The 16,400-nt window shown below is 41.0% G+C and overlaps 3 protein-coding genes across 5 annotated transcripts; 1 reads left to right on the top strand and 2 right to left on the bottom strand.

Moving 5' to 3' along the window:
* dhrs12lb (dehydrogenase/reductase (SDR family) member 12-like b) lies at positions 1 to 4,944 on the bottom strand. Of its 2 annotated transcripts, none has more exons than XM_088430544.1 (10): positions 4,697 to 4,944; positions 3,857 to 3,990; positions 3,710 to 3,792; positions 2,159 to 2,254; positions 2,010 to 2,091; positions 1,365 to 1,426; positions 1,164 to 1,268; positions 999 to 1,089; positions 271 to 408; positions 1 to 206 (listed from the first exon to the last, which is right to left on the bottom strand). In XM_088430544.1, exons 2-10 carry the CDS (start codon positions 3,915 to 3,917, stop codon positions 37 to 39), a joined length of 888 nt encoding a protein of 295 aa, XP_088286670.1. In that variant the 5' UTR covers positions 3,918 to 3,990; positions 4,697 to 4,944; the 3' UTR covers positions 1 to 36. The 2 variants fall into 2 exon arrangements, with proteins under 2 accessions (XP_088286670.1, XP_088286669.1); XM_088430543.1 differs by lacking the exon at positions 4,697 to 4,944 and adding an exon at positions 4,336 to 4,487.
* ap1s3b (adaptor related protein complex 1 subunit sigma 3b) lies at positions 4,886 to 10,970 on the top strand. 2 transcript variants are annotated; one of them, XM_088430545.1, is made up of 6 exons: positions 4,886 to 5,128; positions 6,128 to 6,306; positions 6,773 to 6,881; positions 7,393 to 7,530; positions 10,272 to 10,330; positions 10,496 to 10,970. In XM_088430545.1, the coding sequence occupies exons 1-5, from the start codon at positions 5,126 to 5,128 to the stop codon at positions 10,314 to 10,316; spliced, it is 474 nt and encodes a 157-aa protein (XP_088286671.1). In that variant the 5' UTR covers positions 4,886 to 5,125; the 3' UTR covers positions 10,317 to 10,330; positions 10,496 to 10,970. The 2 variants fall into 2 exon arrangements, with proteins under 2 accessions (XP_088286671.1, XP_088286672.1); XM_088430546.1 differs by lacking the exon at positions 10,272 to 10,330.
* A 51-nt stretch (positions 10,971 to 11,021) lies between these two features.
* Positions 11,022 to 15,446, bottom strand: scg2b (secretogranin II b). The gene is made up of 2 exons (XM_088430542.1): positions 15,310 to 15,446; positions 11,022 to 14,183 (listed from the first exon to the last, which is right to left on the bottom strand). Exon 2 carries the CDS (start codon positions 14,162 to 14,164, stop codon positions 12,392 to 12,394), a length of 1,773 nt encoding a protein of 590 aa, XP_088286668.1. The 5' UTR covers positions 14,165 to 14,183; positions 15,310 to 15,446; the 3' UTR covers positions 11,022 to 12,391.
* Between the last annotated feature and the right edge of the window lie 954 nt (positions 15,447 to 16,400).

The raw sequence follows: 16,400 nt of genomic DNA on the forward strand, positions 1-16,400 counted from the left end.
TCATTCTCCATGACTTGCTTTATTTCGTTATAATCATCATTGTACTAGTTGAGAAGCGCTGGGCCCTAATGGATCACTCGGCCCCGCTAACGGCTTTGACTGCACAGTTTTGGCCAGCATCTCCAGCTGAGAGACGAAAGTCAGAACATCCACTTTGGAACTGTGAGTCCAAGCCAGAGGCAGGTGAGTTGAGGCGGCCTTCCGATCTGCAATACCGACCATCATTGTGTGTCGCCAGATGTGGAAAAAAAAAAACAAATAGTTCCTTACCTTGAAAGAACTGCCCGCTGCGGGTTTCGCCAGCAGCTTTGGATAAGGCCAACCATACCACGGTGTCGGCTCCTTGTTCTGGAGTGCGAAGCCTCTGCCCCATCAAACTACGGAACTGAGGCATTGACGTGGACACGGCTGCAAATCGGGAATGGGTCAATATTGATTAATCTACTGCAGTATTCAAATGTAAAGAAAACTATTCTTTACAAATCATGAAGCAAAGTATTGCCAAATTGTTGTATAGTGGCTCCTATTATTTATATTTATATTATTTATCTAATTAAATAACTTGCTTAGTACTTAAAACGGGCCCTTTGTTATTAGCGACAACCACATCAAATACCTCATATTTGCATATAACATCAATATGTGTTCGAAAAAAAAATAAATTGTGCCATAAAAAATTTAATGCATCAAAAATGGGGTGAAAACCAACCAATCAAAACTTTAGATAAGTAAAAACAATGTAGCCATCTACGTTCTGCAGCAAATAATGAATAATGTACTAAAGTTAAAAATGTTATTCAAACCTAAAGACTTTAGATTGTTCCAAGCAGGCACCGTTTTCCCCAGGTAACCCTATTACACATGTTGGTATTTTATTGTCTCAGCTCCCTTTATGATGATTCTTTACGACTTTTCCCAGAATTTCTCCTGAATTTGAAAGTGTTTGCAAACTTTCGACTGATACTGTATATGGCAGCGCTTGATGTTTTTAACTCTACCTGGTGTATCTACCCAACCAGGGTGCATCACAGAGAAGTGAACGTCGGGGTACTCTCTGGCCCACTGTTGCGTCAGCACCACCTGTTGTCTCTGAAAAGAACTGCAATTTATTTTCTCTTCAAATAGGAGAATCCTGATATTCCCTGGATTGCCTCCCCACCCACCTTGTTCTGGGCGTACACCATGAGACCATCAAAGTGTCCTTTCTCTGACTGCAAGTCATCAGTTTGAAGCTTCTGGACAAGCATCCCCCCTGACGACACAGTGATCTAAACAGTGGCATAGTGTGCTTAGCGCCTTACACGATAGGCACGGGTAAGAGTGCACAAAAGTGACACTGTGCGAGATGGCGTGTGGGGTCATACCACCCTTGGATGCCGGTTCTTTTGCAGAAGTGGTATGAGACTTTCGGTGAGAAGGTAGACCCCTAAGAGATAAACAAACGGCAGATGTTTGCTTATACATACTGTATTGTGCCCTGTGTCTTTCCTAATGTAATTGATAACTTTAGTACTTAAGTCATTCAGTACATGCCAATTTTAGATACTCAAACATTTAAAACGAATTGAAAAGATATGAAAAAGTACCTGCGATTGAATATCTGGACTCTTAAAAAAAACGTAAAAGTATGTCTTTGGGATTGAATGAGTTAAGAACAAATTTTATTTTACAGCTGGCGCTACTTGGTGGCTAGGAGTTGCCATGGCCACCACTTGTCACGCTGAGCCGCTCTTTTGGCCACGCGTCACACCTATGCGAAATTTTTGATACCTGTAATTTTTCTGCCATTTAAATGCATAGTTCGTTATTTTATCTACTGCATATGTACATTTAAATGTATGTAAAACAACTAAATGTATATAAAACAACTAATTTTATGCCATGAAATCCTGACCGTGCACATGTGACACCCTGGCTTCCCCATAAAAAATGTTCTGGCTACACCCCTGCATGACATGAGGCGAAACCTCCTGAAGGAAGGAAAAAAAGTGGCTTAAAGTAACTCTTACCCATTGTATTGATAGCAAAATTCTTCTCTAGGGCTTCAGCATTCACCTCTCTCTTGTGTATCATGCAGCCAGCATTATTTATCTGCAGGTTATCATAATATCAAGCATTGATGATGAATGTAAATCTGTTGTTGTTGGACAGCACATACCAAGACATGTAAAGATGAATACTGTTTCTTGAAGGCCTCGGCAAACTCCCACACTTTGCGTGATTCTGACAAGTCCACAATATGGACGTACACCTCCTGGAATGAACACAGTGATTACTATTCTGTGGCTTCAACTTTGAACAATTCCAAAACTCCAACTCCTCTTTATTTCAAGAATGTTCTGCTTAAACAACTATTCTGATAACTGGGGATGTTTTGTTCACGTCTGATACCAATATTGGAGCCTAGAGCCCAGCTTTAGGTTCTATGCAATATCGTACCCAGAAATGTTTCCATGAGGTGGCATTTGTTTTTACTTCATATCTTAAAAAGCAGTAAAATAAATAAATAAATAAATAATGTGTATCCAAAAATACTATGTCAAGGATTTCTGTTAAAGGACAGGAAAATTATGATTATTTTTCCACACTTCTAAGGATGTCTTCCATCAAAACTTTTTAATACGCACAGAATAGCATTGTAGGCCACATCAAAATGTACTTTTAGCATATTCCGAAGGCCACATAAATGTTGTTGGCGTGCAGCAAATGGCCTGCAGGCAGTAGTTTGGAGGTTTCTGCTCTTAACCTATTTGAAGGCTTTGGTGAAAACCAGTAGGATTCGTGCTAGCGCACTAGCCCTTGAAATCCTGAATGTTTGCATTAATCTAGTCTTCCTTTGTCATCTTGTCTTTATCTCAAGATCTAGAAGAGAGCAAGGTACTTTTTTTTTCCACGTTCCACAGTGAAATATATGCATATCCAGTATATTGTATTTGACACATTGGCAATGTAATTGCCTAATAAATATGAGTTGTATGGTACATATATTTCTAACCAGGAAGTGAAACGTCTTGTTCACTGAAGCTGTGCATCTCACTGTGCCTTACCCACTTCATGAAGTAATTCAATGCTGACCGGCCACCAAACATTTATACATGCATCATCTTGACTCATTAAACTCACGAGGGTCGCGGAACACCGGAGCATATCCCAGTAGAATTAACGAAGGAGACAAAATAGGCGTTTTACGGAGAAAAGCGCTATGCAAGTGAAATTCCATTTACCGCTATTATAAACACACATTTTAGCCGCTTTTCTACTGTAAAACAACAACTAATAAATGAAGCGTTGCTGTTTACTTGGCTCCTCCTTATGTCAGAAACCAAAACATAACTAAAAGGTGGCGTGTAATTCCTCTTGCACTGACGCTACGAGGGCTTGCTATCGTCATCAGGCCTCTCGCAAGTCAAACATATCTGCTCGGGCGGGGCCATTCCTGAGAGTGCAGAATAAGCAAGAAATGCCCATAAATATATTCATGAAAGGAAATAAGACTTTGTTGGGTGTATAGGGTGAAAGATTAACATTGTGAAATGATCAAAATTCCCCCCAAAAGTTAAACTCCAATAATACGGCCCCTTTAAAATACATATGTATGCTAACAGTGCAAATAGAGGATGGAAATTAGTATTAGGCCTAGAATATGAAGATCTCATAAGGCATTCAAAAGGTGTGGACAAATGGCTATTACTTCCATTTGATAACTTACAGTATTCCCAGATTCATGAATGATTGCCTCCTTGGCCTCTTCGGCTTTTTCTTTGTTCCTGCAGACCATGTGCACTCTCCCACCTGCAAGCATCACTGGTGTCATTTCACTTTGACATAAATGGGAACAAATCTGTTAGGTGTTAACCTTTCTTGGCTATAGCCATGGCAGTGGCTTTCCCTATTCCACTATTGGCTCCGGTGACCATAAAAGACCTTCCGACGACGGATACATCCAGGTCCTGGGGATCAAAGTTTCGAGACGCTTCTTCATAGCCCTTCCTAGAGGAACAGAATTGAAAAACGAAATGAAAAGTGTTAAAGACACATACATATCCGTGTCAATATTTCAGTTCCTTTCAGGTAAAGTTTGCGCCTCGGCCCAATAAATGTTGGAAAACGCAGCTCAAGACAAATCATCTGTCAATGGGACGATTGTGGTGGCACACAAAGAATGGTTTGTGTGGTGCCATTTGGTGATCGGGCCTTTCATAATTCCTCTGCATGAGCCCGTTTAGCTTCAAGAAACACACGCAAAGAGCTTTAAAGAACAAAACTCACCCAAGAGACCTGTGATACTATACAAATGTTTAGCATCAGAAAGAGAAATTAAAATCGTTGACTAACCTTGTATAATAGTGCATTCCGTTTAAAAACCAGATAGCATTTCGATACAGGGACATGGCACCAAACGCTAACTTTCCAGAAGCCTGAAGCAAGTGTCTTCCTTTGGATAACCACTGTGACAGATGAGTGTCACATGGAGGGGAGGGGAGAGGAAGTAGAACGTTTGCGCCCTCTGTCGGCTTTAAAAAAAATCGTTGACGACATTGGACCGCAGCCATCGTGCGTCACAAGGCCGCCATATTTGATGTGAGACACCTAACAGTAAAGTTAAGCGCTTGTGATTTTTTACTTCGCACAACTTCAGCAAATTCCAGGAAGAAGAAAGTCTACATAAAATCATTGGTCTGATTGTCGTACATACCCGACTTAGGTGCAGTACATCAATGGGCCACATACAACATGGCGGCGACGTTGACGTTCAGGTCGAAGTCCAAGACGTTGTTTATTTCTATGAGCTGTTTTTTTTTTACTGCTGGTCTGGCTCAAGTCGCGCCAAATGTCACGTGATTCTCTTCTTACCAGTTCAAGGAGTCAAGCGTACCCCTCTTTCAATCAGCCAATCAAGGTGCTCGAGGTGTGCGCTTGTTGACTGCTACCGAGTAGGCACCGCCCGGCAGGACACGGAAGTAGGGAAGAGCTTAGCAACTTTTTTTTTTTTTTTTCATTGTGGCGGTCCACCGTGGACGACAGGACGACTGAGACAAGGTTATGTGTTTTATAAAAAATTCGTGACCCCGCGTGAGGGTTGAATATTTTCATCTTTGGACGCCTTGAATAACCGGTTGGCAAAATGGTAAGTAAATATTAATGATTCAAAGCTTGCATCACCTGTTTGCACCTGTTGTCGCTGACAGGTTGCTACCGTCAGAATCGGCCAAACAACTTCAGCTCGAGCCACTTAGCTCTTTTTTTTTCTTTTTAAAGTCACGTTTTTTACTTTCAGTGGACTTTTGTTATGTTTAAAGAACGTATAGCGTTAAAGTTTAAAGGGAGAAAAATCGACTCCAACCGTATAACTGAAAAACAGGTTTGGTCACTTTGCATTGTTTTCCGCCTTTATTTGCCTCTCAGGTGAAACTGGTCGTTTTGTCACCTTTCTTTCACTTTACACACTGGCAAATTCTACGTTCAAAATGATTTTTTTAAATACGAAAATTACTCATATTTAAATGCATTAGATACATTGTGGATTCGGTTGAAAGAAAATACTATTTCATGCTCCCATCTTAGACTGGTGCATAATAGGGCTGGGAAATAAACTAAATTATTTTGTCATTCTAAAATATGCTAAATTGTGAAATTGATCATTTATAAAATGTTTGTTGGTTAAAATGGATTAAAACCGTAATTGCTGAAAATGACTGACTAAAATCAACATTTTATTTTTTTGGCCATATCACTCAGCCTTAGTTTATAATAGCGTATCTGTTTTTATTTTATTTATTTTTATTGTAAATAGACCACAACCTATGAGCCCCAAATACACCTAATTACTCTGTAGACACCACATAAAGTGTCATTTTTTTACTGTCATTGTAACTAAAGAAAGTCAATTATGGCATGAAAAAAAATATTTACAAATTATGCAAAGACTGTTGTTGAGGTGTTGCCATCATTCCAATGTGGCATTTGTATTGACAGTCTAGTTATTCAGTAATTAGCCATGAAACTAGTAGAACACACACTGTATTAGCTAACCATGTCTTCAGGTAGAGAAGAAAAACACGTCTATTGGTTCCAGACCTTCGTTTGTACCTCGGAACTCACACCCCCATTCCCTCTGTGTGTTCAGATGCGCTTCCTGCTTCTCTTCAGCCGCCAGGGCAAGTTGCGCCTGCAGAAATGGTACACGTCCTTGTCTGAGCGGGAGAAGAAGAAGATCATCAGGGACATGACCACAGCTGTGTTGGCACGGCAACCGCGTACCTGTAACTTCCTGCACTGGAAAGACCTGAAGATTATTTACAAAAGGTGGGTGGGGTCATGCATTCTTTCTTTACAGGAGAATGGTGCACTTTTTTTAAAATCTTCTCATGGATATACACCATGAACATATAATAGAGCAATAAGCATAGATTAAAAAGAAAAAAAAAGTCAAGTTCCCCCTAACCAGCGCAAAGCAATTTCTGATGGAAAACAAAACAAGAAAATTGTTCTATGCCATTCTGTGTCTGATTTATTAAACATTAGTACAACGTTTGTAGTGGTGTCTCTACGTGTATTGTGTTCAAAAACTCCAGATTTGATTTTTGATTTTGGCTGGTTTGCCAGAAAACTGCATCACCAATGACAGTGTGCATCCATGTACAACTTAACAAAATGAAGGTGTACCAGTTCATTTTCCATTTAATTTGCTCTTTATTAGAAAACACTTATCCGTACCCTCATTTGAGAACTGCCACACTGACTTATTCTCTCCCATTTTTCCCGCTTTTAGATATGCTAGTTTGTATTTCTGCTTGGCTGTTGAGAACCAGGAGAATGAGCTGCTTGCTTTGGAGGTTATTCATCGCTACGTTGAACTGCTGGACCGATACTTTGGCAATGTATTTTCTCGTTTTATTCTTCATTTCATATTCAACTGGCTGGCTACACAGTACTATTAACAAAAAAAAAGAACGTGAATAATAATCTCTTGTGTGACACAAGTCAACCCCAGATTTGGATCGAATCCCTTGATGCTCATTGCCACGAATTCACAAAAAAAAAAACATTCTCATCTATTTTAATGCAAAAACACACCAGTTTTAATTTTTTTCAATGATTTGAAAATGATTCAAGGATCAAGGATGTTAAAACAAGTTTTCCTATTTTAGTTTATTGTATTTGGTGTAAAGTCACTTCCTGCGTGTTTTTGGTTAAGTAGTTTTAATATCATCGCTTAGCATTTTTTTTTAACAAATTGTGCATTACTCTAAAACATCAGATTTATTCATGGTACTGTATTCTCTTTTGTAATTGTCTAAATAGCCACAAGATGGCGCAAAATCTCATGGCAGGGTTGCATTACCACAGTGTCTTGTGTTATCTGAAATAATCCCTGGTGTCCTCTCCCAGGTGTGCGAGCTCGACATAATCTTTAATTTTGAGAAGGCCTATTTTATCTTGGACGAATTCCTCATGGGAGGGGAAATCCAGGAAACCTCTAAGCAGATTGTCAACCGCTCCATCGAAGCCTCAGACATGTTGCAGGAGGTGAGATTTGCTCAGGCGCGCAAAAACAACACAGCAGCAAGTGGCTCGCAACTGGCATGACCGTGGAACATCTGTTTGAAACACGCCACGGCATTAATAACACCAGCCAAATGAAACACCAGGATTTTTAATGAGCCTAGTTTAATTTCACACTTTATACACTCGCTATGTCAAGTAACTGGAAAGAACTTAAATCCATACCACTATTCTGAACCACATTTGCATTAGTGCAGTCCTTCTCAAACTGGGTGGGAGGGGGTGTATGTAACTTCAGGGAAATAGCCTTCTTTTTGCCATGTGAAATGTAATTGCATTCAAATTTAGGTTTGGCTTCATTTTTTTATTATTATTTCTGGCACCTTTGATGCACTTTTCAGTTTAAGACAAGTCTGTAACCAGGGGTGCCCATGTCCGGTCCTCAAGAGCCCCTGTCCAGCCTGTTTTCCATGTAACCCTCATCCAATACACCTGAGTAATCATGATGATTAGACTTTTGCAAAGCATGCTTTTTAGCTGGTTACTTGAATCAAGTGCACCGGATGTGGGTTATTTGGAAAACAAGCTGGATAAAGGCTCTCGAGGACCAGACTTGGGCACGCCTACTGTAACCTGTATAATGCTGTGAAAACAATAGTTGACAGTTGTTGAAAATGTATTTTTATTACTTTTTTCTTTTGTTAAATTTAAAAAGGATACTGTTTTAGGTATACTTGGGCTTTGCACAATAATATTGAGAAGCACTGCATTCGTGTCAGTATTGCAGTATATTACTGTATATGACTCTATTTAGTCCCACCACTAAAACACACATTTATAGAGGCATTTACATGGACAGCAGTAACCTGATCGCTAACACCGGATGTCCTTATTTTCACTAGATGGAGACTTGGATTTTTTTTTTTTTTTTCAAACAGAGCATCATTTAATTGAGTTTATTTCCTGAAAGTGCCCACAAATGGAGCATTGCCGTCCATGTAAACATTGCCACAGATTGCACGCGCACGAGGTGAAGGCGACACCAATCACACACAGTTGCAGCTTACAAGAATAACATATGTTGAATGTGGTGCGGGCTAGTTTCGATAAAGCTCGGCACACACGACTTTACCAACAAACTGCTTTGATTTTGCACGGTGTATGCCCAGCTTTTGTCTTCAGGCCTCTCTCCAAATGGTAGAAGTTTGTTTCTTTATAAACATGAGATAAAATGTTTGGGTATTTGTGTTTGGTAGATAATGTCTTCCTTATAAAACAGTTACATTTCTTTTGAAATGACTCCCAATTTACGTGGTTGAAAATGCCCCAGGCAAACTAAAGGCATCGGTTGTCACAGCGTTATAGTGCTTTGGTTCTCAAAGTGGGGTTCGTGGCCGTACTGCAGGGGGTCCGTGAAATAATTTGGGTTATTAATAATATGTATTTGTTTTAATTTCATGTTATTTTATATTCAATTGTGAAAGTATTTATTACTCTTGAATAACGCAATCATTCAACCAGTTGAACTCATTCAATCTCAGGGATATGTTTTCACTTTTTTTTTTCTTTTTTTTTTTAAGAGTCCAGACATTCAGTCCCAGATACTTAGGTATTGATTTAATACTTAGGTATTGATTTAATACTCTGGAAATTCATGTACTTAAGTATCAGTTTAATCAGTTTTTTATTCTTTATCCCCTGTGATGTATTTATCTATAACTCTGCCCTTGGGTGGTCAAGACTCACACACCAGGAGAAGCACAAAATGAAATTATGCCCTTACATTTTAATTTCAATATGTTTTTTGGGCAAATTTTGTGCAGGCAATGTGCAGGAAACTACAAAAAGCCTTTTTTTCCCAACATAGAAACTCTAATTTAATCCAAACTGATCATCCCGTTTTCGAAACTATTAGTGTGTTCTGTTTTGGTTGAAGTGCAATTCCAATCAGACAAAGCATTGGGCATAAGCTAAGAATAGATTCTGATGGTATTACAAGCCTGAGCATTTTTTTTTTAAATATTTGGGTTACAATAAAAAATGTGACGACAGTTTTCATTAATAAACAGAACAAAATAGCATCTGTTTGCAGCTTGCATAACTTCCCACGTTCCTCTCTCTGCTCACCGAGAAATAGCCAAAAAGAAGCTGTAATTAAGTTATTTATTTATGTATTTGTTAAGGAATTCTGGTCTAACTAACTATAAGCATTGTTCCAGCCGAAAAGTAACCAAGCCAACACAAATGCCCCAACTTTTTGTGTTTATGTTTATTTCACTGAGCAATACTTTTCCTTCTAGGTTTTGCATTGAGCTTGTTTCAGTGTAGTTGTGTGAATGTGAACATCTCCAGTAGTTAGTGTAATGGTCCAGTTTAATTAACAGCGGTGCTGCTGAGGCCTCCGGTGCGTCCCATTGCTAATGGGCTTCTGGATCTTTGCTGTCGTATGTAGCATCCGTGTGTGTGTGTGTGTGTGTGTTTTCCCAGCCTTCTGCATGTGTGAGTGTGCTTCGCTCTCTCTGTCTCTGTTATTCTCGAGCGGGAGACCGTTTTTTTTTTTTTTTTTTTTTTGCGTGGACGGGGGCGGGCTGGCGTAGATTTAGAGACGCTTCCCGCTCCCCCCCAGGCTGGCGCGCGCGTGTGGTCAAGTTGTTTCCTTGGGTGTGTTCTTCCGCGCTTCTCAGTCATGGCTGGACTAACACCTGATTTTGGAATTCGATGCGGCGGTCGTCGGCTCCCATTGATTGTGATCATTATCGCTTCAGGATGGCAACAATGATTGGTATGAGGTGGAGCTGTTTGGACCTTGAATATGGACAGACAGGTTAGATGTTCTGCTTGTGCTAGTGACTGTGTGTGTGTGGGTGTTCTCAGCACCTTAATTCCAGGTGACGTGTAAACGTGTGCCTCTCAATATTCATCTTATCACACCAGACTCTTGAAAGGTGATTTATCCTCTCGTGTGCTCTTCTCCCTTCTTCTTTTCTAGACAATGGAGGAATATATGAGCAAGCCGGCATTTTGACACAGGAAAAGGGACAAAGTAAGCTCAGGGCCTCAATATGCAAATACGACCGTTAAACTCAAAGTGGATTCTTTTTGATCCTGCTAAACTTCCTCCAGAAGACAGAAGGCTTCATTTACAAGTAAATATACATTTTTTTTTGTCTTGCACCCGTTCCAAAGTGAAAGGAGGTGAAAATATTTTACAGGTGTGTGGAGCTTTATTAATATATTGGAATTTAACCTTGTGATAATTTATATGCAAGTCTGTTATTTGACTAATGAATTGTCAAAATAGCAAAAAGCACATCCCCGGATGAAATGTTGATTCACATTTGAATGTCTAATCTGAAATTGAATGTGCCACCTTTATTCTGAGAGCTGTCACTTGTGAGCATGTGAAAATGACATTTTTTTTAAAATAATTTGGATCTTCTAATTAAATGTATGTTTTGATAATGCCTCATGTTTTCTTTTTAAAAAGCAACACAACTCAGCAAGAAGAAAAACAATACCGCTGATGCTTTATTCATCTGTGCTTCATCACACATTATTGAGCATGTACAAAATGGTTTAAAAATGAGCATAGAGAGCACAAGCACTGGTAGGCCGACGGCAGAATACAGAGCTTTGCAGTATGAAAGCGATTGGAAGGCAGGCTGATATTTAGACGATCAATAATCAGAACAACAACTTCACGAACCCTGAATATATGCGTTGCCACGGCAACACTCATTCCAGTCAGACCAAATTCAAAATAACCAAGATTATATTCTCAAATGTTAGTAAAGAAGTGGGGCTGTCATCATTTACAGCGATATTCACATTTCAATTCCAGACCAATTCCTTTTCATTTTGATCCAAAGAACAAACACAATCCATGTAAACCTTTAACAATGTCACAAAACTTAGTTATACACTCTTATTTGATGTTTATACTTGTTAAGAATTTAGAAGTAATAGAAGTTGTAAACCCTGTTTTGAATAATACCGTAAAATCTCGTGAATAACTTGCGTATAATACCCCCCTAAAAAAATAAACTAAATAATAATAATGCTTTAAATGCACTTTTGATTATAGTACATGAAGCATATTGTAAAATGCCCGTGATTCAATTTTTTTTTTTTTAAGAACCCCCAAGTTGGGTATTGATAAATGTCTAAACCAGTGGTTCTCAACCTTTTTCAATAACATGTAATTCTAGGGATATTTCTGAAGGCAATTGCAGAAAAAAGATGGTGCCAAAAAAATTGCATCACAGATGACAGTGCGTAAACTTCAAAAAATAAAGGGATCCAACGTTTTGCAAAGAAGTGACTAATACACAATTTATAACATTTTTTCGTGTTAGTTGATTTTCCCTTTAAATGAAGAGAAAATGGACCGTCACAGCATTTTAAAAAAAAGAAAAAATAAATAAATGGAATTTGACCACCAGAAACACTGTTAAAATCGCACATACACCCCGAAGTGCCTTAATGTCCCCCCAGGGGTTATGTGTACCCCCATTTGAGAACCACTGGTCTAAACAACGTGAACAAAAATAGTTTCTTATTCAGCCCCCCTGATAATGCCCTCCTCAATTTGGGATTTTTTTTTTTTTTTTTTTGTCAGTCAATCACGGGATTTTACACTGTTGGTCTCCCCTCCTATGGTGTCACTATATTTCTATAATGACCTTGCAGCAAATAGGGACTATGTATATGTGTGTGTGTATATATATATATATATATATATATATATATATATATATATATATATATATATATTAGTATTTTCTTTTGTTTTTAGGGTGATATCAGCTATGATTTGTACAATAAAATTTGTAAACTAGATCACATCCACCATACAGAGAAAGTTTAAATACTTGAATCAAGGTGTTTACATTCCAGCCACAGCTTTGTCACGCTGCCCCTCTCCTCCTTCTCCCCCCGAGGCGGCACCCGGGGCCGGGGCGGAGGTCTTGGCCTTTATCCCCTCCTCTTCCTCCTTGCTCTGCACCTCGGTAGGCTTTTCCTCTTGGGCCTCCCGCTTGGCCACCGGTCTGCTCCCGGAGTCCGCTTGGCTCAAGTAATCCTTCACAGCCCTCTCGTAGAGCTCGTAGGGGAAGCGGCCCTTGGTCTGAGCCGCCGTGTCCCGCTTGGCGATGCCGTTGGGCGGGTACTCGGTCAGGATCTTGGCCGCCAGATATGTGGTCACTTCATCCTCTACGTCACCATCGTCGGGGTTGTCGTCAGCGGCGGCCTGACGCCGAAAGGGCATTTTGTTGAGCTCGGATAAGAACAGATTCTCCCTACGTCCGGCCGGAGGCGGGATTTTCACCGATCCCGCGTTTAGATCTGGGTTGGACCCCGTCGGCATTCTATCCGGAGACGTCTTGACGGGTCTGGGCATCACTGGATACTCATTACTGATGGTCTCAACTCCGATGATGTCCAAAAAGTCCTCTCGGTCCATGTCCTCGGGTGCGGCGGCCTTGCTCTTCAGCGGCAGTCTACGGCTGAAGTAACGGACCTTTGGGGTTTGTCCGATCGTGTAGCGGGTCGAAGCGGGCGGCGGGTTGCGGTGGAGCTTTCGCAGCTCCTCGGTGAGCAGCATGTCGATGAGGTCCTGCGGCGGGACGTGGAGCTTCAAAGACAGCTGCAGAAGCTCCTTCACCGTACGCGGATCCACGATTGAGGGGCGGATGAGTCTTTTTCGTTGATCCCCGGTCTGGTCCCTCTTCTGCGTCTGATCGGTCATCTCCAGAACTTTAAGTAGGTAATAATCGACCAGCTTGGTGTCATCGTCTGCGTCCTCCTGGTCCTGACCCGAGCGTCGCTGCACTTCCTCCTCGTCTTCCTCCTCCTGATCCCCAAGGGCTCGGTCCGCTTCCTCGTGGCTCCCGTTCACCATCTCCTCAGTCTCCTCTCGTTCCTCCACAGGGACCCACTCCTCTCCGGGGCCTCCGTCCTCATCGCCCTCCTCGTCTTCATCCCCAAATATATCTCTCTTCTGTCCAATGGGCATCTTCTCTAGCTCCTCAAAGATGGAACGAAGGTTGGCCAGACTCTGGGGTGTGTACTTCTGGTCCAGATCCTCCGTAGCCCGCTTGGAGGCGTCGGCGTTTTCCTCATCCTCGAACATCAACGGGTACTTCTTGTGGGGTCTCGGGTAATTGGCGAAATCGGCCGGTGAGCTCTGCGCGGTTTCGGGACCTTTGGCGCGGTGTCTGTGTAGGCGGCGGTCACTGTGGGGCATTGACCCCGGGTTGAGCTTGGCCTGATCCTGAAGGGACTTGAGCAGGGATCTCATCAGCTGTTCCGCAGTGACGTCCTGGCGCTCTGCTTGAGCCTCATCCTCCTCCTCTGCCTGCTGCTGCTGCTGCTGCTGCTGTTGCTGGGAGGCAAGCTGAAGCAACACCCTGAACTTCTCAACTTCATCGTAGTCAGACGGGCTGACTCCGGGGCGACCCCCGTTACGCTGCTTCAGATTCTCAATATACTCCAAAGCTTTGAGCAGGTCGGAACCGGCCGGCTGCCCCTCGTCACCGTCGCCGCCTCGGAGACGGTAGTGGCGGGGGAGAGACGCAGCCTGTAAGGCGCATCCGTGGATGAGGATGGCCAGCAGGACCACACCTGCCCCCGCGGGCATCTTGTGGTGGAAATGCAGCATATTAGAGGCAATTGATCACCTGGAAGCACAAAAACAGAGATGATGGATATCTTTCCATCCGTGGTACTTGACCTTTTTTTTCAACGATGTATGTAATAATTTTTTCGCATTATTTGGGGATGAGGAAACAAAAAAAGAGTACTAAGCTTTAAGTTTTATCTCTGGCTCGTATGCTGGCAAATCACAATTTACAAAATGCATCCATATATAACTCAACGTTTTTCAAAGGAGTCACAAATTTGGCATGTTTGTTCATGTTCCCATTCATTTGCTCTTAAATTGAAAAGAAACAATGAGCTTTTTCTGTAATAGCTTTAAAACACATTCAATTAAATTTGCTGATACCTGCAGAGAAACAGTCAAAATTTTACGTTCCCTCTGAGGTACCTTCACGTACCCCCATTTGAGAACTGCTGGTCTAATCTAAATTATAAACATTGTATGCTACTATTCTTTTGGTTTCATTTTTTGTGTGTGCTCAAAGCTTTTGCTCTTAAATGAAATGTCACTTTTCTAGTGGATTTTTTGTGTGCAAATTCCTCATTTCTAGCTTTTGTTAATAAAAAACACTTCTATTTGTGATTTTTTTTCCTTTGTGTGACTGCTAAATCCTTCTAAATTAGTCAGGTCTTGATTTTACATGTACTGTATTCTATCAGATCCAATTACAATAAGAGAGCAAACATTCAGAGCTATTTATGATATTCTCTATCTTCATCAGACCACTTGTGCTATTGAAAGGTGGTCAGGGTAAACACTTATGAATTTGCTTGATTTTTTTTCATCGTCGTCCTCGCAATAGAATAAAATAATCTCTTCCCACAATGGTTAAAAATACTGATGACGATGAATGTATGAATCCATCAATTTGCACAGGAAGTGTTCATTTCTATCCATCCATCGATTTCGCCTGAATGACTCATTCCTCGCGTTGTGAGAGGAAGCGTCGAGATCTAATTGCACAAGCATCAACAACCGCACAAAAAACAAGAAAAAAAAAACACGCGAATTCCATTCAAACGGTGCGAGATTTTAATTGCAGCAATCCACATAAAATGATTAAAAAGTCTTGTTCATTTAATGCAACGTGTATTTTGTTTGTTTGAATTTTATAGTGGAAATAATCGTGGAAATTAGCCCCTTACCTTTGAAAAAAACCTCAGACAACAGTGGAGGTGATGGGCATGTCCTCTTGCAGCTTTGTGTCGTGTTGTGTTGTGTGTGCAGCACTCGGACAGCTCCTCCCACATATATGAGCAGACACCTGACCACTGCGTCATCGCATAACGCACGCACATAAGATCCACCCACTTTGAAAAAAAAAAAAAAAAGTCCGTATAAATGATTCACATTTTTATGGCATGGCTTGCAAAAAAAGCTTTCAGCATTAAAAATAGCTCTCAACGTTGTCTGTTGCAGTGAGAGCTATTGAACACCTATTAGGATTCAGGATGCAAGCATATGGTGATAAAATGGATGGATGGATGGGTGTATAGATAGATGTATAGATAGCTGTATAGATAGCTGTATAAATAGCTGTATAGATAGATAGATAGATAGATAGATAGACAGACAGACAGACAGACAGACAGATAGATAGATAGATAGATAGATAGATAGATAGATAGATAGATAGATAGATAGATAGATAGATAGATAGATAGATAGATAGATAGATAGATAGATAGATAGATAATCCACAAATGCGTGGATCAATGTTATTCGATTTTAGAAGATCCTTCTTTTTCGTGAGAGTTGTTTGATCTTTAATCAAAATGACATTTCCTTTTTTTTTTTTTTTTTTTTATGGCAGGGCAGGTGAGGAGTTAAAGCCTCCAGCAATGACTCACAGGCCTTGTCGCAGTTGAGCAGCCCCTCCTCCTTCTCCTGCTTCTTCTTCCTGCTCTTTCTTGAAATCAGCCAACCAGACTGTGATAAACAGCCGCGGGTTGACGAAGGGCCAAACCTGCGCCACTCCCCCCGGTGACAAGATGGCGACGCAGCGTGCAGCCTGCCAGCTGAGTGGCCGCGGCTTGAGGGGACTGACAAGATTGACGGTGAGATCCAACGGGACCCTAAAGAGCACTTGTGACGGCATGCTAATCACACCCACCCTGTGCGTCACCAACTGTATTATAGAAATATCCATGCATTTTATGCAGCGCTTGTTGTGGGTAAGCTGCAGCCTTTCTCAAAGCCTCGCAACTGGACTACAAAAAATACACAGAAGTCCCTC

This window comes from Hippichthys cyanospilos, chromosome 12 (assembly GCF_059441005.1).
Source record: "Hippichthys cyanospilos isolate Australia breed blue-spotted pipefish chromosome 12, RoL_Hcya_1.0, whole genome shotgun sequence".
NCBI classification, from domain to species: Eukaryota; Metazoa; Chordata; class Actinopteri; order Syngnathiformes; family Syngnathidae; genus Hippichthys; species Hippichthys cyanospilos.